This window comes from Alternaria rosae (genome assembly GCF_020736505.1).
Source record: "Alternaria rosae strain MPI-PUGE-AT-0040 chromosome Unknown BKA58scaffold_1, whole genome shotgun sequence".
Lineage (NCBI taxonomy): Eukaryota > Fungi > Ascomycota > Dothideomycetes > Pleosporales > Pleosporaceae > Alternaria > Alternaria rosae.
In genome coordinates, this window is record NW_025763570.1 from 2,986,740 (window position 1) to 3,008,585 (window position 21,846).

Consider the following 21,846-nt stretch of genomic DNA (forward strand, 5'->3'; position numbering starts at 1 on the left):
AGTCAAAGAGCTGTATGTGGGAAAGAGTGGAAGACTGTCCTGGAGGACAAATCACTAACGTAGTCTCGATATTAAATAGTCCGAGGCAAGGTTTTCCTACACTCCCAATAAATACCACAAGAGACCATTTAGTGGCGTACAGGGGCGTATGTCTAGTTGGCAGACCCAAAAAGCCAGGCAAAGACAATCAGAATCGTAGCGGCCCGTCCGCGCGGATAGACGGGTGGCGTCAGGAAGGACTAATTTTAAAGTGTTATGCTGGAATGGAATGCTGGATTGGCAGACAGAGTGCACAAGCGGCGAACAAGAGTCTTCCCCGGGCGGAGGAAAGCTGGATCTGGGGTGTAGAAGATGCCATTTTCAACGGCGGTAAACAACGTGTCGACGGGTGAGAGCAAGGCGAGCGACAGTCGACTGATTGTGCAACTTCCAGGCTTGAGTACTGCTTGCAACTAAGCAGGCGGCGGGGAAGATGCTCCGCAGCCGTACATCCCCCTGTGCAAGGTGCCTGGGAAGATTGCTTTCCCTCCAAATGTAGGAGTTTTGAAATGGCGGTCTACGAAGCCATGATGTCAAGATGGATACACGACTACTTCTATTTGCTCGTAGGCACGACTAGACGCCTCGCACTCAGCTGCTACAGTCTTTAATTGGCTCGTCGAGCTGCACGCATTCCCGTGCTAGGACTTGAGACGATCAGTAGGTGATGAGGAGACGATGTTTGTCTCTGCTCAAGTGAAGCAAACGGCTGACCAGTCGACATAGCCTCACTTTTCAGTCTTGATATAGAGTTGTCGAAATGGATAGATGCAGCTTTGGCGAGGTTGTCAATCGGTGTGAAAGCCTGCGAGGTTCGGACGCGTGAAGTGGTGAGGGTGAGACGAGTCACAGACAACAAGTCCGGCGCGCTCGGACGTAACGGCGCGCCAAGCCCAACGCGAGCCCTGGAGCATCGCGACTTCCTTTCTGGCACACTCACTCTACGCCAATCCCCCTCAGTCTCGCACTCTCGCCAGTCGCCTACGTCAGCCGCTTCAAGACGCATTCCAAATTCAGAAGCGACCATCTCGGTTACTCCACGGCGCTGTTCACTACCGTCGCATGCGCGCGTCCGAAATGTGCTTCACTGGGTCGTAGGGCTAGCAATCACATTGTCCGTCTCTGCGTCACCCGGCTGGTGATACCCTCTCCGCCCGCCCATCGGCTCTCTTCACCCATTGCGCTTCATTAGATTAAGCCCGCCCGCACCCGACAGCCCCACCAGTTCCACCCCATCCCTCACACATCGCACTCAGCCCCGCCAACATGTCTTCGGTCTGGAACCCCGACAATGTACGAGACGTGGCCGAATCGGTGGGCATCGCCTCACTTGCCGATAATGTCGTCGAAGAGCTGGCACGCGATGTCGACTTCCGCTTGGCACAAGTGCTAGAGGAGGCCCTCAAGTTCATGCGACACGGGAAGCGGACCACACTGAGCACACAGGACATATCCAATGCCCTGAAGGTGTTGAATGTGGAGCCCCTCTACGGTTACGAATCTACCCGACCGCTGCGCTTCGGCGAGGCTTCGCTGGGGCCCGGTCAGCCCTTGTACTATGTCGAAGATGAGGAGGTCGATTTCGAGAAGCTCATCAACGCCCCGCTGCCCAAGGTGCCACGGGAAATCACCTTCACAGCGCACTGGCTCGCTGTCGAGGGAGTCCAGCCTTCGATACCTCAGAACCCCAACACGAATACCGGCGATCTCTTGCCCAAGGGACCCAACGCGAATCCTCACTTGGCCGCGGCTAATGGCTTGGACAACGTGAACGTCAAGCCGCTCGTCAAACACGTGCTATCCAAAGAATCGCAAGAGCTTTTCAACAAGCTGTCGGGCGCCCTCATCGACGAAACGAACATCGAATGGCAGAACGCGGCACTTGCTGCCATCTCGACAGAGCCGGGCATTCATCAGCTGACGACCTACCTTCTCAGCTTCATAGCTGAAAAGGTCACACACAACATGAAGAACCTGTTCATCTTGACACAGATGATGCGTGCCGCAGAGGCGTTGCTGAAGAATCAGGCCATCTACCTCGATCCCTACGTGGCATACATGGTACCGCCCATCCTTACGTGCTGCACAGGCGGCAAAGTAGGACCAGCAAACCCTGCGCCATCTAACGCCTCTTCAGAAACGCTGAACGGAACCATGCCCGACCACAACCGCGCTACCCAAGACGCATTCTACCTGCGAACGCTTGCCGCCCATCTCCTCAAAGATATTTGCCGGAAGCACGCGTCGTCGAATCAAGGCCTCAAGGCACGGATTGCACGCACTTGCTTGAAGCAGTTTATGGATCCCGACAAATCAGTTGGAACACACTTTGGCGCTCTACAAGCTTTGCTCCTCGTCCTAGGCGCCGGTGACGCACTGAGAGGACTCATCTTACCGAACATTAAGATGTACAACGATGACTTCCTCTCTAAAAAGCTCGCCGACGAGAGCACGAGGCACGACACCGAGATACTACTTGCAGTACTCGTAGGTTCCTTCCCAGCCCTGGTACCGAAAAGCATGAGAGAGCGGAAACAGAGGGAGCAACAAGAGGGAACATACACAGCACCAGACCTTGACGACGTCCGGGAACAGCTCGTCAACAAGGTCGGCAATCTCGTAGCCGCGCACATGATTGAGAAGAAGATGGATTTGGAAATTCAAGAGATTCTCAGAAAGGACTTTGATGTTTGAGCTATTTATGAGAGAGCATACGAGGCATTACTATTGGCGTTTCAGGATAAGGGCTTGCTTGGATGATACCATTTGCTCCGAAGCACAGCGCTCGCACGGCTATAATTCAAATCCGTCCTTTACATGACCCACCGTTCAGCTGCTCAAGTACCGATATGGTGCATTTTAATTTACCACTGCACGCTCACACTAATCTACTAACCAAATAACTACAAGCTGCACAGTCAAGAAGAAGCTAGAAGTCTACATCGCCTTCGGGTTTTGTCATCTTTCGTTTTCGTAACAATCAGACTGCAGCGCACCCATTCAATGTCTTTGCGCAACAGGCAACAACAAGGCCTCATCTCCACCATCATCATCCGTCCACCTCGCTATTTTGGCAGCAACACGATCAACAACACCTTCCATCATCCCGACACCTTCGTCAACAAAACTCTTGCTCTTCCGGATCAACCTGCTGCCTCTGTTGCTAGGAGACGAAGAACCAGAGTGAAGTCGTCCTGTGAGAGGTGCTGTACCAGCTTCCAAAGCCTCCATATCGGAGAGATCAAGTTCAAACGTCTCATTGCTGTTGCCCGCGGTATAACTCAACGTAGGGGATGCCGAGCCAGACGCTGGATTCGAAGTCGTGGTGGTAGGAGCGAAGAAGGCGGCTCGTCCGGCTTGCCATTCTAGGGAACTTCGCTTTACTAGTGTTGCGCTCGCGTCAGGGCTGAGAAGGCCCTTGGGATGAAGGTCAAGGAAGAAGTTTATCGGCGATTTGTTGCTGGGTGTAGATGGCGTTGGTGAAGGAGGAACCGAGAGTGTCGGTGCTAGTGTAAGGCCGAACCGTGGGCCCGCTGAAGGTGAAGACGAGAAACGGCGGTGTGTTGTGTACGTGCGATCGTGGCCTTCTGACCGTATTGGTCGACTCCTTGGGCGGTTGTGACTGGTGGTGTGTTGCGGTCTATACTTCATCTCGATACTCTCAACCACATTCCCGTTGTCGCCGATGTATGAAAACGGAATCTGGGCCGCTGATGTGACAGCGCTGTCACTGTTCATCGCTGAATCCAGACCCTCATCCAGAGGTATTCCGCTTTGACTTCCATGCCGATATGCGTACTTGCTCACCTTGTCAATCGGCCTCCTCTCCTCTCCATTGTTTCCGACATCCTTCTTTCCCTTCCTTTCTGCACTCCCTGCTTTCGAACCCCTTCTCATACTGATGGCGCAAGTCATCACCGTCCACATAACACCCAGTGCGAGTATGGCTACTGTACCGACAAAGAGTATTTTGTAACCCGGAGGTAAATACGCTAGTTCATAGTCTACGCGGCCCATGATGCTCGGATGATAGGGAAGTTCGTTGTGTGTGATAGCGTTTGGATCTTGTAGCGGGTTCGAGTACTGTGTCGCGCCATGTGGCACAATAGCGTCTGGATAGAGGATACCAGGAGGGGAGACGCGGGGGTATGATGAGCGGTGCGGTGATGGCTGTTTATCTGCGATCGGCGTTGTCGGTATTGTTGTTGCGCTCTTCGACAATTTCAGTCCCGCTACGTCATATGAAGATCTGGGTGAATGTGGGAGTGATCGTGGAGCGGAATCGGCCTGCAGCGTGCGACGCATGCCAGGTATGATTCCCTGAATCTGCGGGATCGGGAAGCGAAGCCCGGCCTTTAAACTAGGTGTTGTAGACGGCCAGTTGAATATTGAGGCACTATAGTAGTCGTCCTGCGTGTCTTTCGGATTAGTGGTGGGCTGTATAGTATCTTTCGCAGTGGTAGTGATTGTCCGCGATGTCTCGCGGTATCGCGCCGCTGGTGCCATAACAAGATAGTGCGATGATGCACCAGCAAAATGAATGTCGATATAGTTACACGGCAAGCTGCAAGAGTGTAAAAAAGACAAAGTAATTAGCTAAGAGCATGAAAGAGTTTAGAAGAGAAGCGGCAATCACGGAACAATGCGAGACAATGTGTCAAAGAGGGTACTGGAAGGAGCAGTCGTGAAGCAATAATATGAGACAGGCGCGCGCCAACAATTCAACAAAGACGATTGATTCATGATGTGGCACCAAAGCTCCATGAGTTCACGCAGCATAGATGTTTTGAACGATAATTGTACAGTGATGATTTGATGAGACTAGGATTATGTATATGTGAAGATGCCATGCGAGCTCAGTGCTGTTGGTGAAACAAACGCCGCCCAATGGGATATCCAAACTGCAAGTCTAGAGAGTACTTTTAAACGAGACAATGCGATGTCGCAAGAAACGTACAGTACTTTGAAGTGCGGAGTGACGTCTATGCAGCCGCAGCTGCGGCGGGATTATGTACGGCAGTTCCCAAACAGAATGGGCGCTCGCTTCCACACAGAGGTGCGGATCGTATAGCACCGAATGCAATATGGGACGTCGTGTACCCGTGGTGTGGTACTCACTGAGTAGTGACATATGTCGACCCACTAGCTGGCCGCTTATCTGCGGTTGAAGTTGAGGTACTTCGCCGCAACGAAAAGAATAATCAAGTTGCTGGCAATGAAAGCAGCAAAAATACCCAAGTCTCTCCATCTATTGCTGAACTCGTATCCAAGAGGTCGATAGAACTCATCGCCGACCTTGTAGGCGCAGTAATTGCAGACGTCGGTGGCGTTATCGAGGAGGTATCCGGGCGCACCACTGGAGAAGAAGTCGCTCATGTACGTCCCACAGTCCTGACCTTGTGGGGGGCTGAACTGGTTGTACTCGCCAGACGTACATTCGACTTTGAGGTCATGGAGTTCGGTGACAATCATGCCGCCGATGAGGCGCGTGAAAGGGTTAAGCTCATAGAGCCATACACGCCAGAACTTGGGAATTGAGGGCTTGGGGATGGTGACACCGCAGAAGAGAGCGAAGATGATCTGAAAGTAAAATTAGCTCATACTTCAAGAGGGTATTGATGTTGACTTACGATGATGAAAGGGTTGACGTAGGAAGCAATGAAGGGAGTTGGTGTCAAGGCAGCAATCGCCTGACCCAAGGTGACGGAGAAAACCTCAGTGATGAGTACAATCAGGAACTGATATCCGGCGCGCGAGCTATCAGAGTTCAAGCCCGGGATATAGTAAAGAGGAAGGAAGAAGAAAACGGCGCAAAGCACACTGTATGGCATCTCCGCAAGGACCATAGACAAGGCGAATGGGAATGTTTTGTATGCTTTGGACATCTGCTCACGGAAAGAGATCATACGCTGGACAGCGTATTTGGGTTCAACTTGAGCGAGAATGAGGGCTGGCAGAACCGTAACCTGGAAAATAATGAACACGCGGTATTGCAGAGATGCTCGGGAGTCGTCCAGCTGGAGGTACATAAGACCTGTGAGTAAAGCGATGATGACGTGGTTGAAGAGGCGAGTGAAGCCGTAATTGGGAGTGCGCCAGAAAGACAAGTTTTGGCGCCTAACAACTTGCTTGATCTGGTAAGACATTGGTGTAGCGAACTCTTTTTGCTCGACTGGCTCGGCAGAACCAACAGCAGCCATGCGCTCCTCCTTGACCTGACTAATGTGGCGCTTGACTTCCGCGAATTCCTCTGAGTCCTTCCATACATCAGCCCAATCGCGGTCACCAATGCGAGGAGCGGAACCAGCACCGACGGCATCTAGCATCCACTCGGCAGGGTTGGCATCAGAAGGGCAGTCAGCACCGTGGCGATGGAAGTAGTCAAGCAGAACATGTGCGTCCTTGCCAATGTCACCGAAGTAAACACATTGGCCACCCCTCTGGAGGAGGAGCAATCGGTCAAAGTTTTCGAAAAGAGCGGAGTTGGGCTGATGAATGGTGCACAGAATGGCTTGGCCAGCGGCAGCGAGCTTGCGAAGGAAACGGACGATGTTGAACGCACTCTGAGAGTCGAGACCAGAGGTAGGCTCGTCCAGGAAAAGGAGGAGCTCAGGCTTGGCGGCGAGCTCGACACCAATGGTCACACGCTTGCGTTGTTCGACGGCTAGACCACTCTCAGGGTCTCCAATGATGGCGTCTGCGATGTCCTCCATTTCCAACAAGGCAATGACCTCCTCAACATAGGCATACTTCTCAGCCTGGGGCGTCTCAAACGGTTGTCTCAGGTCGGCGGAGAAGCGGAGTGCCTCGCGGACGGTTGTAGCAGGCTCGTGTACGTCGAGTTGTTCGGCGTAGGCAGTTCCACGCTGGAAAGCAACGCCAGGGACCTTGCCATCGACGAGCTTGTCACCAGTGATAACACCGATGTTCTTGCGGTTGGCTAGCACATCGAGGAGTGTGGTTTTTCCAGCACCCGAAGCGCCCATGAGCGCTGTCAATTGTCCAGGCTTGACGTATCCGTAGATGTTGTTGAGCAGGCGGAGCTCTCCGCTAGGGACTGGTACGTCGTAGCAAAGGTCTTCCCATGTGAGGACAGCTTTAGAAGCAATGTTGAGATCCGAGTTCTGGTCGCTACTATCTTCTTTTCGGTTACGTTTGTCACGCTTTTCTTGCAGCTTGGCGTTCAGCTCCTTGAGTTCTTTGTTCTCTTTCACAAAGAAGGTGACTGTACGGCCACCAGCACCCCACTTGACGAATTCTCCGAGGAAAGCGTTCGCGAGAAGGAATCCGACAATGAGGACGACCATGATACCGTAGTGCAGCCAGAGGTCTGAGGGATCCCAAGAGAAGCTGGTCTTGATGTAGTTGGTGCCAGAAACGATGGGGTTACCAGCTTCACTGCCAGGCAGAGTACAAACCTGGGCGTTAAGGTCATTGTATCCGTCTCCAGCAGGGATCAAAGAGGTGCCGGCACAGGTCAAATCCAGACGACTGAATTCGTTCATCATCAGTGCAGAGAAACCCAGTCCTAAAGCATTGATGTAGAAAATCCATCGAAGCCAGACTTGTTCGGACTGCCACTGGATGAGATAACCAGAGGTGAGTACGAACAATGTTATGATTGTAGCAGCCAGACGAATCGCGACGTCGAAATCGGGGCAGAGACATCCCACTGTTCGGAAGAACAATGTCATGGCAAGGTATCCAGTAATGATGACCAAGGCGAATGTAAAGAAGGCTCCGGCATCTCGCACCAGGTTCGTCATGAAGTACACGATGATGGAGAAGACCAGAATCTGCACAGATGCGAACAACAGATCGACTCCTATCTGGGCTATCCAAAGAGCTGACGGTCGATGGAATGTAAAGGCGCGATGTTTGTTGATGATCGGTCTACCTAACATAGTGGATGCCAATTCGGAGAAAGCCTGGAAAGCGTTGAAGAGGAGAGCAATGAAGAGAACACCGCCACGAGTGAAGGCGCCTTCAGAGGTATCAGGGAGATTGAGCCAGACGGTACCAGTAATGATAGCGATAGAAATAGAGGTGATCCAAGAAACAACCAGGGCAAACTTGTCCTGCCATTTGAGCAAGAACTGACGCTTCGCCAGAGCCCAGACCTGGAGGTAAAACGGAATGGAGTAGACAGACTTCTGCGGTGCGTGGCGTTTGGACTCCTTGACAGCCAACTGGAAGTCATCGTAGACGTGCTTCTCCTGGTCCATCTGTGCTTTGTATGCTACCATCTCAGCATCGAGCCTAGCCGCAGATTCGGATCGACTGAAGGCTTCAGCTAGCGCTTCGGGCGTTGAGGGAACGTCCTTCTCGCTCATACCGGGCTTGAACTCGCGCTCGAAAGGATCGGTGCATCCGGTGAGATAGTCGGGGGTGGTTTGGCGGGGCTTCTCCTTGAACCCGAGACCCTCGAAGTAGGCGCGAGCTTCCTGAGCAGGTCCGAAGTAGACTTGTCGACCGCTATCGATGACCATGACCTTGTCGAAGCACTTGTAGATGTTCTCGGAAGCCTGGTAAAGAGACACAAAGGTTGTCGTCTTGTAGATGTTTGTCAGCACCCTAAGCGAACGCGCATAATCGACAGCAGTCGAAGCATCCAATCCTCTTGTCGAGTTGTCCCAGCTCATCAGGGAAGCACCAGTGATCATGGTTTCGGCGATGGAGACTCGCTTCCTCTCTCCTCCGCTGACACCTCGGACGAATGGGTTACCGACGATGGTGTTGCGGGTGTGCTCAATATTGAACATCTTGAGCATGAGGTCGATGACCTTCTCCTTGAAATCTTGTCTTGAGAGTCCGGCCGGGCGCTTTCCCGGTACCTTGGTCTCGAGTGCGAAATCCAGCGTTTGTCCGACAGTGAGCGTGGGGTGGTGGTTCTCATCCTCCTCACAGTACACTGCCTCTCCTCTGTATCTCTTCTCGAAGAAGTCGGCGTCGAATGGGCCGTACAAAACGTTTCCGTCCACCTTGGTGTACCCGTATCGCTGGTTGCTGATGACCTTGAGGAACGTGGTACAACCGCTGCCGGGCTTTCCTAGCACGAGCACCATCTCACCAGGCTTGACGACGCCCTTGAAGTCCTTCAGAATGTCGAACTCCTTGCCCTTCTTGCCAAGCCCGAGAATGCTGGCAGCGGTTTCGAAGACGTTGAAAAAAGACACGAAAGCGTCGGGGAAAGTTTTGACGTAGTTCTTCACACCACCTGTGTGAGGGTTAGCGTGTGTTTTGCGTGTAGCATGCACAAAGTAGTCGTACCAATTCCGCTGACGGTGAGACCGTCCCACACAACGCCAATGCGCTTCGATTTGATGCCAGCTGCCTCTTCCTCATCTTTACCACCGCGGAGGGTCGCCTCGAGATCGAAGGGCTCGTCGGACGATTCTGAACCTTCGACAGTGGCCTTCTCTACATCTGTGGTGGCCTGATCTTTGCGACTCTGCTTGCTCTGTACGCGACTCAATCGGCGCGAGATGTTGCTGGTACGCGAGAGTTCCTTTGAAAGTTCCGCAAAGTCGGCCTCGGCGCGTTGGATGTTGACCCCACCCGTGACATTGCTAAAACCCTTTTCGTTGTGCGCCGAGTTGCGCGCGGTGCTGTCGGTGACGGATGCAGTCCTTATGCTGGCGTCGTCGCGGTTTATGTGGTTGCGATTGGGATGAATAGCCTCAAAAGTAGTGCCCTCGGTGTGCTCTTGGATCTGCGTATGCTGTACGCTGGCGTTGTCCATGGCTGTGGCGGCGGTACAGGGCGCACCCTGGGTTCGAATTAAACGGTAGCGAGCCGGTACAGGCAGCGGCGATGTCTCACCCAACTGCAGGCACGGAAAAGAAGCGAATTATAAGGAACGTATGGATATCTCGAAAAACAAAACAGGAGAGCAGCAAAGGGCGCGAGGGCTGTCGCAACGGCTAAATAAAATAAGAAAGCAGTACACGACGGAGATAAGAGCACCGAGTGGGTCTCGAGGTCCAAAAGGGTTAAAGACGGTGGGCAATCCTGAGGTGCTGCACCGCGTGCGGCTAGGCAGATCTCTTATTGTCGCAACTATCAATCCGCGGGAGCAGGACGGTGAGTGAGTTTGACGCGCGGGCATTCTTCAGCGGACAGCTTCGCACGGAGGCAGCGTATCAAATGCGCAATCGAGTCACTCCGTCGCACCATGATCGACGGTACCAGTCACATTCTATGCACGTCGGTTGAATTCCGCCAGACATGACGATGAGATCTCTGGGCACACGCAAGGCTGCAAACACTATGCGGCTCAGCGCGCGGCAGTCCGAGCATGGCTCCGTGCAGGCCTCTGACGTCGACCGCGGTACTTCTGCGAGTGAAGCACCCAACACGTCGCCTGCAAACATCTTGACGATTGGCGCTGGCATGCTGTTGTTGAGGAGGATCAAACGGGAACAATCTCGTAGAGTCGCTTGTCTCCGCTGGGTGTGATTGCGTGCCTGCTTTTGGCTCCACCCATGTCCACCCAGCGTTTGTCAGCCAGCAGCTTCACCGGCTTGGCATCGAGTCATGTTGATTCCGCCGTTGCTTCGACGCCAACGGCCCGACAACCACCTGCATCAACCCTTTCCAGCTTCGACCCCGCTCTGTAGCAAAAGAAGGGACGCTAGTCGGACTTGGCTATACAAGCGGTAAGGGAGTTGACCATCTCTTGTGTCGTCGGATTCCCCATATTTTAGACGTTCCAATAACGAATTCAGGGCGCGCTCACTGCGTCCGTTAGCCCGTCTTGAGGTTGGTGTTCTGCTGCGGACTTCCGGCATCTGTCTTCGGCAAGCCGACCGCGCCCTTTATTCGCGACTCATTCTCGCCCATTCTAGACTCATTCACGAGTCTTCGGTGCATCTCAACGCCCTGATCTGCAGCAAGGGCGTCGCGATGGTTGCACTGCATACCGCGACTCATTTCGACTCATCGACCTCGTTCTTATCTTGATCAATAATCATCGTCTTTGTTGTCGCTTTTTCCGGCTTGAAGCTTTGGACTCCAGCCGCACCAACTAAATTTAGCACCGGTTACTTTTGAGATCGTCATCCGTAAGACTCGAGAATCGGTACATAATCGCAGGGTGGTATGATCGCAGCCACCACATATCATCATGTAGTCTCACATCATGAAGCAAGCCGGAGCCATGATGTACAAAAAGAGCCCACTAGTGCAGAAGGTACACAGAGACACTGTTCTTTTCGCTATGAGCATTGCATGTCCAGTCTGATTTCAGACACACTTTGAGTTGAGGGTTCCGCCTAGAAGATCGGTGCAATTCATACTACTGTTATCGCACATGTGTAGACAGATTGAAAAATGCTCACAGACCCAGAATCTACACGACACTAATGTTAGTATCGTAGCATCGCGGCTTGCAGCCAAACTGAAACTGCATCTGCATGGCCAGTAATGTCTTTGACCAACACGAACGAACAGCACCACTTCGTTACTCTCAGTTTCAGCTCGGAGCCTATAAACATGACTCTGGCCAGTTATCACAGAGCGCCTGGGTATTCGACACGAGAAGCCAAGCTGTCCTACGTCATTTGTCATCCCATTGCGAGCAACACGACGCGAAGTCATGTGAAGGTTTCTTAAGTACTCGCACAGTCATGCTGTCATTGGCTCTGTTATCGAAGAGTTACAGCCACGGTCAAGGCAGACTTATTATGAGCAGCTTCCAGGAGCTTGCCGAGGTGTGCTGAGCAAACTCACCGCCGGTGAGTCGAAACATCGCATTTGCGTATCGCGTTGCTCGTCTCGCTCGCGACGATAAGTTATTCTGGGATGCAGGAACTGCAATTGCTTCATATATAAGCCGGTGTCAATGGCGATTCTGGCTAAGCTCTATCAAAACCACAATCTACCATCAATTCTATCAATGCACTAGCACTGAACATACAACTGCCGAGTTATATCAAAATTTGACACACGCATCGAACATGTCTTTCCCACCTATTCGCTTCACTCCTTTCCAGGTCTCTAGCGCACCATCACCTGGCCAAGGAGAGACAAAGCAGCCTTCTCATCAACCGGAGACGTCCGCAGCCCCCAATACGTCTGGCAACTCCACTACATCGGGAGACTCAACATCGAATACTATCACCTCAAGCAACACAACCTCACAGAATGGAAAATAGCCATACTCTGCCAATCGACTTATTATGGTAAGCCACCGAAAGCCCGACCGTCTTCATCTAGTCCTTAACATAGTAGAACCGGATGAACGTGACACAACACAGCCACGGTAGCTTGTAGCATACAAGGAGCACAGTCAACGGCCATCCTTTTCATTATCTGAGACTTTGGCTTCCATAGACTTGTATTACCTTCATTTATCAATCTGACTCAATTGTCTTCACTGTTGCGGAGTACCTCTAATCATGTCAAGTCTGCGAACCTGGAAACAATTCAACAGAGAGTGCGTTCTTTCTTGAGCAACCTGCTATTTATAGATGATCACTTTCATGACCGTATAAAGGAACCTCACTCCAAACTACACACGTTCTCGGTGTCACACCCAGTCTCATACTATTACGTGTACGCTAACACGATACTCGGGCTGTAACATACGCGCAAGCCAGGTTTCCAGTTTATCCCGAAGATCAATCTGTGATTAAGAGGGGCAGAAGTAAATCTAGGTATTATATTCTGATATCTTTCGTAAATTTACTTGGGAACATGAGTACAGCCGCTGCGATGCAAGGTGACAGACACATCAGCAACAGACATTACTCTTTTTCAAACTGTCTACAACAAAGCAGTGTTCCCTCTATTTAAATCTCTTTCGCTTGATGTGCAATATGTTGACAATCACCATGCCATCACCACCCAGTAAGATCTTTGGAACGAAGGTCACAAACGCATCGAAGTAGGTATGGATTTGTAGGAGTAATAACAACATTGAGTAATACAGATTTTCGTTTTCGCTCAAAATGAAGAAGACGTCGTGGACATTGCGAACAAACGATCGAAGCCCTCACACACACCAACCCCATTTCTCTTCCATCATGACGCCTTGCTATACGTTTTCCAAAGAAAGAGAAACCGACATAGGAAATTATGTTTGGGTATGTTGTTGTTGTTGTTGTTGTAGTAGTAGTGGTCGTAGTGCCAAAGTAGTTCTTCTTCTCTCCCATTCCATTTCATGTGCCTTTGTCTTTTCTTGCTTTCACTCTGTATCATGCCATACCCCTCTAGAGAGATGCACAAGCCATCCTCTACCTACCTCTTCTCACCCGTCGGCACACCCGCCTCAAGCGCAAGCGGTGTCTTCTCTCTCTGCTCTTGTCCCTGACCGCTGCTGCTCGACTCGCCCTGTGGCCTCCGTCCAATGCGCGCGAGCCAGCTCTCGGCGCTTTGTACCGTGCCGTCAACGACAGTAGTGATCTGGCCCATCATGTCCAGTCCCTCTTTCGCAAACGCCAGCATGCGGTTCGCGCCTCTGACCTCATCACCGCCCGCGTGTTCGTTGTTCGCGTTGCGGCCAGCGAGCTGCCATCGCTGGGGTACGGAGAGCAGTTGCGTTCGAACGACCGTCTGTGCGTTCTGCGGGAGCGCACCACCGGTGTAGCGGGACACGGACTGCACGACGGATTGGAGAGTTTGCCAGATATCCGATGAGAGGACCTTGATGCGGTCAGCAATTTGGCGGACCTGATCGTCTTTGTCCGTGTCGACGAGTCCCATTTGCGCCATGGTGCCGTTGAGTTGGTTCTTTTCATCCTGGGTAGCGAAGCCGCCCGACTGCCTTTGGTTGCGGAGGGCAGCTTCGTATTCTTCGAGGACGAGCTTCAGCGCGCGCATGACGGAATCGATGTGTGTTGTTGCGCCGCGAAGAAGACCAAGGCACAGCTTCAACGATCGCAATGATGTTTCTGATAGAGCTACACCGAGACCGGAGGTTGTCATGATGAGCTGTGTAGACCAGTTGACGCGACGATCCTGCGGAGTGTTTGAGCGCTGTTCTGGCGACTTGTGCGACGTTATCTCTCCAGAGATGACCGCTTCCTCGTAATTTGGAGAGCGCTGATCATCGTAGGCAGGAAGCGACTCGGTGTATGAGGACTGTGAACCGCCTCTTGTCCGTGACGCTGCTGCAAGAGCATCATCCACGTCCATGGCATCGTCTGCTGGGCTCGCAATCCTTTGTCTCTTGCTTCTTGAACTCTCGCCATCTCCCTGCTCGAGGTCGCTGGGTCGTCTGTCTCCTAGATATCGGCGCAGGCTTTTCTCCATGCCTGTCCGCCTACCCACAGATGATACAGTGTTGACCATGGGCGATCCAATGTTGCGCTCAATGAGCTCAGCACCGTATTGGACCAGACGTGGTGTATAGCCCTTGGTCGTGTTGTAGGCTGAGATGGAGCCATTGATACCATTTCCAAGCCACGGGTGGTTCGACGTAATCAGAGAGAGGAGTGGTTCCGGGGGTTCTGTTGTGGATTCTCGGGCAGAAAGCGTGAGGGATCGTGCCGTCGGCGAGCGAACGAAGTCTGCGATGGTCAGTCAGCATACATCTCGCGTCATAAATAGTAACCACAACAGCGCCGTAACATACCCGGGTTCCCCAATCCGCTCAACGCCTCTGCTGCCAGCCTGACATCCGGATCATCCATACTGACACTCGTTTCCCGTCTACCCGCGTTGTCATCCTGCGTGCTGCGTACGCTCGCCGTATCCATCGGACTTCCGATGTCTTCACGTGGTAGACCCTCAGGCGCTCGTTGAAATGTCGCATTGTTCGGGACTGGCAGCATGCCCCATTGCGATCTATCGTACTGCGATCGCGGGCTGTATTCTATTGAGTTGTGTGGAGTATGACGCGCTTTTGTGTCCGGCAGGTCTAGCGACTTGATGCCGGGCAGCCTCCCATGATCCGGCACATGGCTTGGAATATGCGTCGGAACAGAAGGGAGGTGAAGCGATTCGGGCTCGTGTTGCGTGTATGCGGGCGGCGGGGCACGCTGTAGTGGTCGTTCCTGCTCCATGGTAGGATTCTCGCAGGACCGTGACGTTTCTAATCAACCCGACTACCCCACGTTCATCTATGCGTGAACCACGCCGGGCTACGTCTCTGCGACTCTCCGAACAGTTGTTTGGTGCCGCACTATGTCCGTGAAAGCCGTCGCAATGCGCAATTATGATGCGGAGGGTGCGCCTCGAAGGGGTATTCTGCTCCGCGGAAGCGTAATCGGAGGCCGAGTGCGAATTGATGGACGCGATGATGTCGTTACAGGGGATGCAAGTCTCAGAAGAGGCACAGCATGGTAGCGCAGCTGTGAGTATCGATGGAGAGGCGTAGAATTGTCGGTTATCGCATCGTGGATCCGAAGGCAGGGTTGGAGGGGGATGACAGCGCGAAACGACGCCGGGCAGCAAATTGGCGATCGCCTCTCACATGTCAAAATCCTATCACATGTCACGAACAATCCACCCAAGCCACGCCACCATGCTTTTCGGCCTTTACCCCGAGCGAAGTGACGCCGACGCAGATACCGCAAGTACTAAATTCATTGACTGGTCATCTGTAGCAAGCCTCGAAGTACCGGGCGTCCCAAGGTTGCATCGGAACATTCGAACACGTTACTATGAGTTTGGAGTCGTCGCGACGATCCAAGTAAGGCTGACGGCAGGAGACCGGTACACATGTGGGGCTGCAGCCGGCCCGAGTAACGTAACAACACGTTCTCCGGTGCACCTTACCCTTCTTCTCCTATCTCACGAGCTCAACACTGGATGCTTGTTGCTATAAGCACAATCAGACCTTTTCTAATTGCCCGAGTGCTTTTGAGGCCGTCGACAGCTACATGTATTCGACTGTCACCGCCCATCATAGAGTACATGGCCATGGATTCAGAAATAGTGATGCGGACTATCTTCCACTGACTGGAGTGCGATGGCTGCAATATTAAAACCGAAATAGTCGTCCCATTACACGTGCAACTCGGTAGACTTCCCTACATTAGCCATGTGTACCCCCCACGAGCGTATGTAAAAGATAGAGTACACATGGAACATGGGACAGTCGTTGACGATTATGCATTATGTGTCATTGAATATTTTCTAGAACGTGCTCTACCGCCCATACCAAAGCCCAAGACTAACACCAGAGTTGTCGTAACGCGAACCGACCAACCATGCTCTTACATGCTTTTATCGTGACACGGGGCCGGACCAAAAGTATCGAGCCCCAAACATAGCAATTACAATAAGATATGGAAATTGTAGCCCTCCAGGCTGATATCGAGTCAAGAACGAATTGGTAGGAGCCCGGCCGAAAGGTGGCTCCACTTGACGAAGTTTGTTCCGAACCGGTGCTTGGCCCGTAACATTTGGCTAGCCCTGAAGAGCATCGAGTGCTACCTCAGGTGCTATCGCAGAGTAGTTCGAGTGCTTCGACGGCGAGAGGCCGTTGTGCGTCATCCAATGCTTCAAAGAGCTCTTTCCGCCGCACAGCACTCCGTATGTCCTCCGAACGATCGAACTTAGGCCTTGCGGCTGCGGGTCGCGCGTCCATTGGGTGTGCCGTTGGGTGAAGCTCCTGTAGCGACACCGTTAGTGACACCAACACGCGAGGTCGAAAGACGCCTGCGAGCTTCACCAACAGTTGGCACCTTCTCGTCTTTCATCTCCACCAACGCGCTTGTAGCCCTGCGGCGGCCCTTGGGCACCGGCTTCTTGTATGTGGCGAAGTAGAAGGCGAGGAAGAGGAAGAGGTACGACGTGATGATGCAGATGCCGGAGATGGCAGCAAACTCCTCACCAGCACACTTGCCCATGTTGGGCATGTGTGGCCAGTAGGTGCTTGTGAAGTAAGTCCACGAGGCGAAGTAGATGAAGCCTGTACATTATTAGTCTCTGCGATATCGAACATGGGCCGGACTTAGACTTACCGAGGTCGAGGACGAACTGAGTAATCTGGCCAACGGTGATGTACTTCTTCCACCAGATGCGGATGCCTCGCGCGCTCTGGAAGTAGTACCAGTACATGACAACGTGGACAGCCAGATTGAGAGTGATGACGGGCCATGACACGGGAGTGTGACCAATGAGCTGGGTGTAGCAGAGGAGAGCGGTCGCGCCGTGGTGGTAGGTGTGGAGGAAAGCTGGGCTTATTAGCGATGCGACGTCCATGGCGAGTGGGTGCACATACTCAATGGCTTCTTCTTCAAGAACAGGAAGCAGGTGTCAATCAACTCCAGGAACTTGGTGAGGTAGTTGAGCTGCACACGTTAGCCGCATCCTGAGTGCGTCGGCATGAGTACTTACGTAGTACAAAATGACGAGCTTGTCGGTCCATCCACCCTGGTGGTCGCAGATAGCGAAGAAGAGACCCTTCCTGACGACAATGGGGATCAATTGCTCGGCGAAAAGGAGAAGTAAGGTGCCGCTGATCGCCGTGAGGTAGAAGTTGTGGACCTTGAAGAGAAAGTTGAGCTTGAAGGGCTCACGGTTGCGCATGAGCTCCCGTCCACCGAAGATGATAATGTAGTATGTGATCAGCGTGATAACGCAGACCTTGAATGTCGAGAGCGGCGTCTCCCCTTGGACGAAGCGGAAGTCCTGGGGCTTGTAGCCAGCGATGGGCTCAAAGCATTTCTCGAAAATAGGCCATAATGCCAGCCCAAAGGGACGGTCGAGCGTCGGCGCGCCGACTTCAAGCCAATCTGGGCCACCCATTGTGTGCGAGTATGATTCTGGGGTTCGTCGAGGTTGGTGTTGTTCTGTTCGGAACGGTGGAAGCCCTGGACGTGGGGATTTAAAGGGTTGAGCCTAGTAAAGCGACTAGGTAAACAAGACAAACGTGGAGGAAGAGAAGGCAACCGCGACCTAGCAAGTGCAAAGCACAAAGGAGTGACGAGAAAATGTGAAGAAGCAAATCTCACACCGAGCCAGATGGAGGTGATGCGCAAAAGGTTATGAAGGGCCAGCAATGTTTTCTGGCTGCGCGCGGAAAGGAGGTCGGAAATGACTGCTGGGGTCTTCCGCCTCTCCCGCACCTGGGCCCAACGCGCCGTTGCACGTCCAAATTACGACACATTGCAGACCGAGGCCATTGACTTGTTTACTATTGGCTGCGCTACTGTATTGCTCTCCTTTTACTTTGGCATCGCTGCTGACCGCCGCTGACTACCTTCACCATGTTCTTACACGCATGCACTACCACGCTGGCTCCTAGATAGCGTGCACTTAGGCCTAACTGACGTAAAGTCTTACAATGCAAACGTTTTCTACCGTCTCTGCTATTCACTCAGCGCGAACCACACTTTGGCCTTTGTCGCAAAGTAGAAGCAAAGCCTCACAGAACGTGTCATCGAACCGGATATCTTGGCGTTCCGAAAGCCGAGGCGCCCCTTGAAGTTAGCGGCCTCCCAAACCGGATGGCAAGGAAACCTATGCGGCTCTCCGTATCTATTCGCGTAGTAATTTTAGCCTGCATGGCTTCGACAGTATGGGGTCCCCTTGCAACCCTCTCAGCACTGGGTACCACAAGGCGAACGAAATAACAATGTCACTCATCCATGAAAGAAGTCTCTATGATGGTTCACAGCTCACAGTTCATATTCCAAGCAGGCACGAGTCTTTAGAAATTCTTTATATTCCGCGTCTATCAGTGAAGAAAGTCCCTATTTCGTCGTCTTCCACAAGGAACGTCATCCGGAACACCCAAGTGAAAACATTCCATGTTGTTTTGGGAAGGACCAAAGAAACTGCGACGCTTGATGCCAGATAAACCACATGATATCGCAACTACAATCAGCCCTCCGTAGACTGGCAGTGAAGCAAGGCAGCAAAAAGAGAAGAGAATGGATGCACCCAAGAAATCAAGAGCTAACAACCCGGGTAATCGTACCTCCAGAATTCGACCTTGCACGTCCACCTGATGGTCGCGACGAGACGACATGGCCAGAAGAAGAATTGGGGCGACTGTTGCTACGTGGTCGGCCAGCCGAGCGGCGAGCGCTGGACGAAACGTGGTGCTCCCCTTGCGAAGTATGATGCCGTCGCTACAAAGACGCAAAGCACAAACACGTCAGATCCACCTGAACCGAAATGCAAGTCTTGGAGAGAAAAAAAGGAAGAAAACCTAGGAGTCTAGGGATAGAATTAAGAGTACATCGATTCGGCCACACAGAATGCTCATCCAGAGTTCTAGGGACTTAAGAATCAACGTACCGAGGTTTGGCTGCCTTGACGCTCATATTCCTTTGGCCGCCTCTCTCTCGATGCTGTTCCGTCATCCTGTAGACGGAGGTTCTCCAAACGTGACTCCGAGTCATCCATACGCATCGGGTCAACTGCCGATTTCTCTACAGTGCCGTTTGAACGTGACTCGGCGAGCTTTGCGAGTTTGTCCCATCGATCTTGTCGACTTTGCTGTCTTTGCGTTGCGTTGTTTTGTGACTCAGCGTAGTCATGCGAACAGTCGTCGAAAAGTTGCGGGTTTACTTCCATGAAGAGCTTCATAGCATTGTACACCATGCCGTGGATGGTTCTGGGCAGATAGTCAGCAAATAAGCCGTGCCACCAGAGTGTATATACGTACCGGTTCCAGTGACCCTTTGAGTTTTCATACAGCGGCGCGAACATGATAGGCAAGATGACTTCGACGTTGTCGCTAACCAGATTACAGAAGTACTCGTTGTTCCAGAAGTACAGCGCTCTCTCGGCCACCTGGAAATGAGGACTGGCCACTGATTTGGCTAACTGGTTGAACAACGGCTCCTGAACCTTTGCGAACTCGGCGGGGTCCATAACCTCGAAGATGTCCTCTACTTCATTCAGGAACATGACTTCTTTGGTACTGTTCACCTTTGGCCAATATCGGAGAAGACCCAAAACAACCTGAACGTGTAAGCCTAGCCTATTGGATCTGGCGTATGTCCCTACCTCTTCTGTTAATGCCGCGTCCTTTTCCAAGAACTGGACAATGCAATACGCCAATTGTGGATGGTACATGCTCAGACTCTTGACTTTGTGGAGCGGAATGAGTACCCTCGTAAGGAACAACTTGTGCTCCTCCTTCAACGGCAAAGCGAAGCCGTTGATGATGGACCCGAGAATCTCGAGAAGCTCGGCGATACCGTTGAAGCGCTCTGTCTCGTAGATGAATTGGAAGAAGACATTGTTGATGGATCGGCGGATGTAGGAGCGGAGGTTGAGGAATTTGCCGTATATGCGATGGAGTGTAGTCTTCAAGAAGTCGCGTTCCCGGGGGTCTTCAGAGTCGAATAGCTCGAGCAACTGCTGATGTTAGCTAAATGAGTTCAAAACACAGGTCGGGTACCTACGTTGAGCACGAAGCTGTGGTCTATATACGCTTTGGCAATGTTCGTGTTGAAGTCCTGGCTTTCGATGAAGCGAAGGAAGAATTCGTAAACGACCTGAATGTGCGGCCATGCCACTTCCAGCACCGGCTCATCTTCTTCTGGGTCGAAGGCTTCGCCTTGGGGGTTCATCGGGGGCGGAATAGGACGGAACAAGTTCTTCGCGAACATTTCTACGACGCGTGGATACATCTTCTCGGTGATGACTTGGCGGTTGTTGGCGACATAGTCGAGCAGCTCATGCAGAGCCAAGCGCTTGATCTCCTTTGACTTCATGTCTCCGCTAGCGTCGTTGAAGTCGAAGATGATGTTGCATTGGTCGATCTTTTGCATGAAAAGTTCCTCCCTCTTGTTCGGGGGCACCTCGTGGAATCCGGGGAGCTTTTCCAATTCACGCTGACGCTGATCTGAGATGTCGAAGCGCGACGAGTGTTGTCTCTTCGGGGTTCGCATGCCCTCGATGTTGTCCTTGGGCGTTGCTTGAAGACGGTCGAATATTCCCGACTTCTGGCCCGCCTTTGGAGGCGCAAGATCACCGGGCATCGTCTCGGCAGCGCCAGGAGGAGGCACATGCTATAGCACTGGTTAGCCTACCAAACACACGTCGGTTGATGCGCGGGTACTTACAGGCGCGCTTGGGCTGATGACGACGCTGGGTGCCAGGGGCTGCCCCAACCTAGAGGGCGTGCCTGGACCTGCAGCGCCAGCGTTACCAGCAGCACCGGGACTCATCATGCCCTGTCCGCCGAAAGATTGGGGTCCACCAGCGAGGGAACCTGACGAGGGCTGGGGGTTCTGTTGTAGCGACCCAATGTTGGCCGAAGCGCCATCGGCGGCGGGCTGGCTCTTGCTTCGCGCATCGGTGAGCTGCGTCTGCGACGAGGAAGGCGTAGCCTGGGCAGAGCCCGAGGGGGAGTTGGAAGCACCCAGCGACGGCGATGCAGTCCCCGAGGTAGAATCCTTCTTCTTAGATGACTTGCTATCCTTGCTTCGAGAGAGCTGTTCGGACTATACATGTTAGCCTCCGCGCATAGAGAGGGGTAGGGAGGTGCGTGGTGTTGCCAGGGTCCGTGGAGAGGACAAGCACTTACGACCCTCTGCCTAAAGCCCTTCATGGCTGTCGGAATGCGCCCACGGCCAGGTCAAGCGTAGCGGAGTGTTGCAGAAACGGGCGTCCGAGATGGCGGCTGGCCTCGAGGCGTCTGGGGACAGGTCGCGAGCCGATAGCGCCAATGAAGACTAGATGGTAGGCGCACACACGGGGAATCGGACACAGGAGAGCGTAGGGCTCAGGCCGACATGGAGGAGAGACGCGTGAGGTAATAGATGGTGGCTAGTGTAGCCGTCTAGGATGGTGCACGGGGAGTCGGTGGAGGAAGCAGCTTCGCGAGGGGGTGTCAGACGGCAGCTGGGACCCTAGCAAGTTGCTGGTGACGTATGGGCGCTCTGGCTGAGGGAAAGG

At 52.8% G+C, this 21,846-nt stretch overlaps 6 protein-coding genes across 6 annotated transcripts; 1 reads left to right on the top strand and 5 right to left on the bottom strand.

The window, feature by feature from the left end:
• Positions 1 to 985: 985 nt before the first annotated feature.
• Positions 986 to 2,860, top strand: BKA58DRAFT_373303 (uncharacterized protein). Its single transcript, XM_046169207.1, has one exon. It carries the CDS (start codon positions 1,306 to 1,308, stop codon positions 2,731 to 2,733), a length of 1,428 nt encoding a protein of 475 aa, XP_046031311.1. The 5' UTR covers positions 986 to 1,305; the 3' UTR covers positions 2,734 to 2,860.
• Positions 2,794 to 4,491, bottom strand: BKA58DRAFT_373304 (uncharacterized protein). Its single transcript, XM_046169208.1, has one exon. The coding sequence runs from the start codon at positions 4,342 to 4,344 to the stop codon at positions 3,040 to 3,042; it is 1,305 nt and encodes a 434-aa protein (XP_046031312.1). The 5' UTR covers positions 4,345 to 4,491; the 3' UTR covers positions 2,794 to 3,039.
• A 660-nt stretch (positions 4,492 to 5,151) lies between these two features.
• BKA58DRAFT_19328 (ABC transporter CDR4) lies at positions 5,152 to 10,090 on the bottom strand. Its single transcript, XM_046165655.1, has 3 exons — positions 9,310 to 10,090; positions 5,670 to 9,256; positions 5,152 to 5,619 (listed from the first exon to the last, which is right to left on the bottom strand). Exons 1-3 carry the CDS (start codon positions 9,779 to 9,781, stop codon positions 5,194 to 5,196), a joined length of 4,485 nt encoding a protein of 1,494 aa, XP_046031313.1. The 5' UTR covers positions 9,782 to 10,090; the 3' UTR covers positions 5,152 to 5,193.
• A 2,886-nt stretch (positions 10,091 to 12,976) lies between these two features.
• BKA58DRAFT_19357 (clock-controlled protein 8) lies at positions 12,977 to 15,194 on the bottom strand. The gene is made up of 2 exons (XM_046165657.1): positions 14,615 to 15,194; positions 12,977 to 14,549 (listed from the first exon to the last, which is right to left on the bottom strand). Exons 1-2 carry the CDS (start codon positions 15,042 to 15,044, stop codon positions 13,279 to 13,281), a joined length of 1,701 nt encoding a protein of 566 aa, XP_046031314.1. The 5' UTR covers positions 15,045 to 15,194; the 3' UTR covers positions 12,977 to 13,278.
• An 890-nt stretch (positions 15,195 to 16,084) lies between these two features.
• On the bottom strand, positions 16,085 to 18,060 carry BKA58DRAFT_373313 (elongation of fatty acids protein 3). Its single transcript, XM_046169209.1, has 4 exons — positions 17,326 to 18,060; positions 17,210 to 17,279; positions 16,950 to 17,162; positions 16,085 to 16,897 (listed from the first exon to the last, which is right to left on the bottom strand). Exons 1-4 carry the CDS (start codon positions 17,734 to 17,736, stop codon positions 16,542 to 16,544), a joined length of 1,050 nt encoding a protein of 349 aa, XP_046031315.1. The 5' UTR covers positions 17,737 to 18,060; the 3' UTR covers positions 16,085 to 16,541.
• Positions 18,061 to 19,092: 1,032 nt separating this feature from the next.
• On the bottom strand, positions 19,093 to 21,698 carry BKA58DRAFT_19416 (phosphatase 2A regulatory B subunit-domain-containing protein). The gene is made up of 5 exons (XM_046165663.1): positions 21,476 to 21,698; positions 21,012 to 21,383; positions 20,349 to 20,957; positions 19,604 to 20,301; positions 19,093 to 19,552 (listed from the first exon to the last, which is right to left on the bottom strand). Exons 1-5 carry the CDS (start codon positions 21,497 to 21,499, stop codon positions 19,225 to 19,227), a joined length of 2,031 nt encoding a protein of 676 aa, XP_046031316.1. The 5' UTR covers positions 21,500 to 21,698; the 3' UTR covers positions 19,093 to 19,224.
• Positions 21,699 to 21,846: the final 148 nt, after the last annotated feature.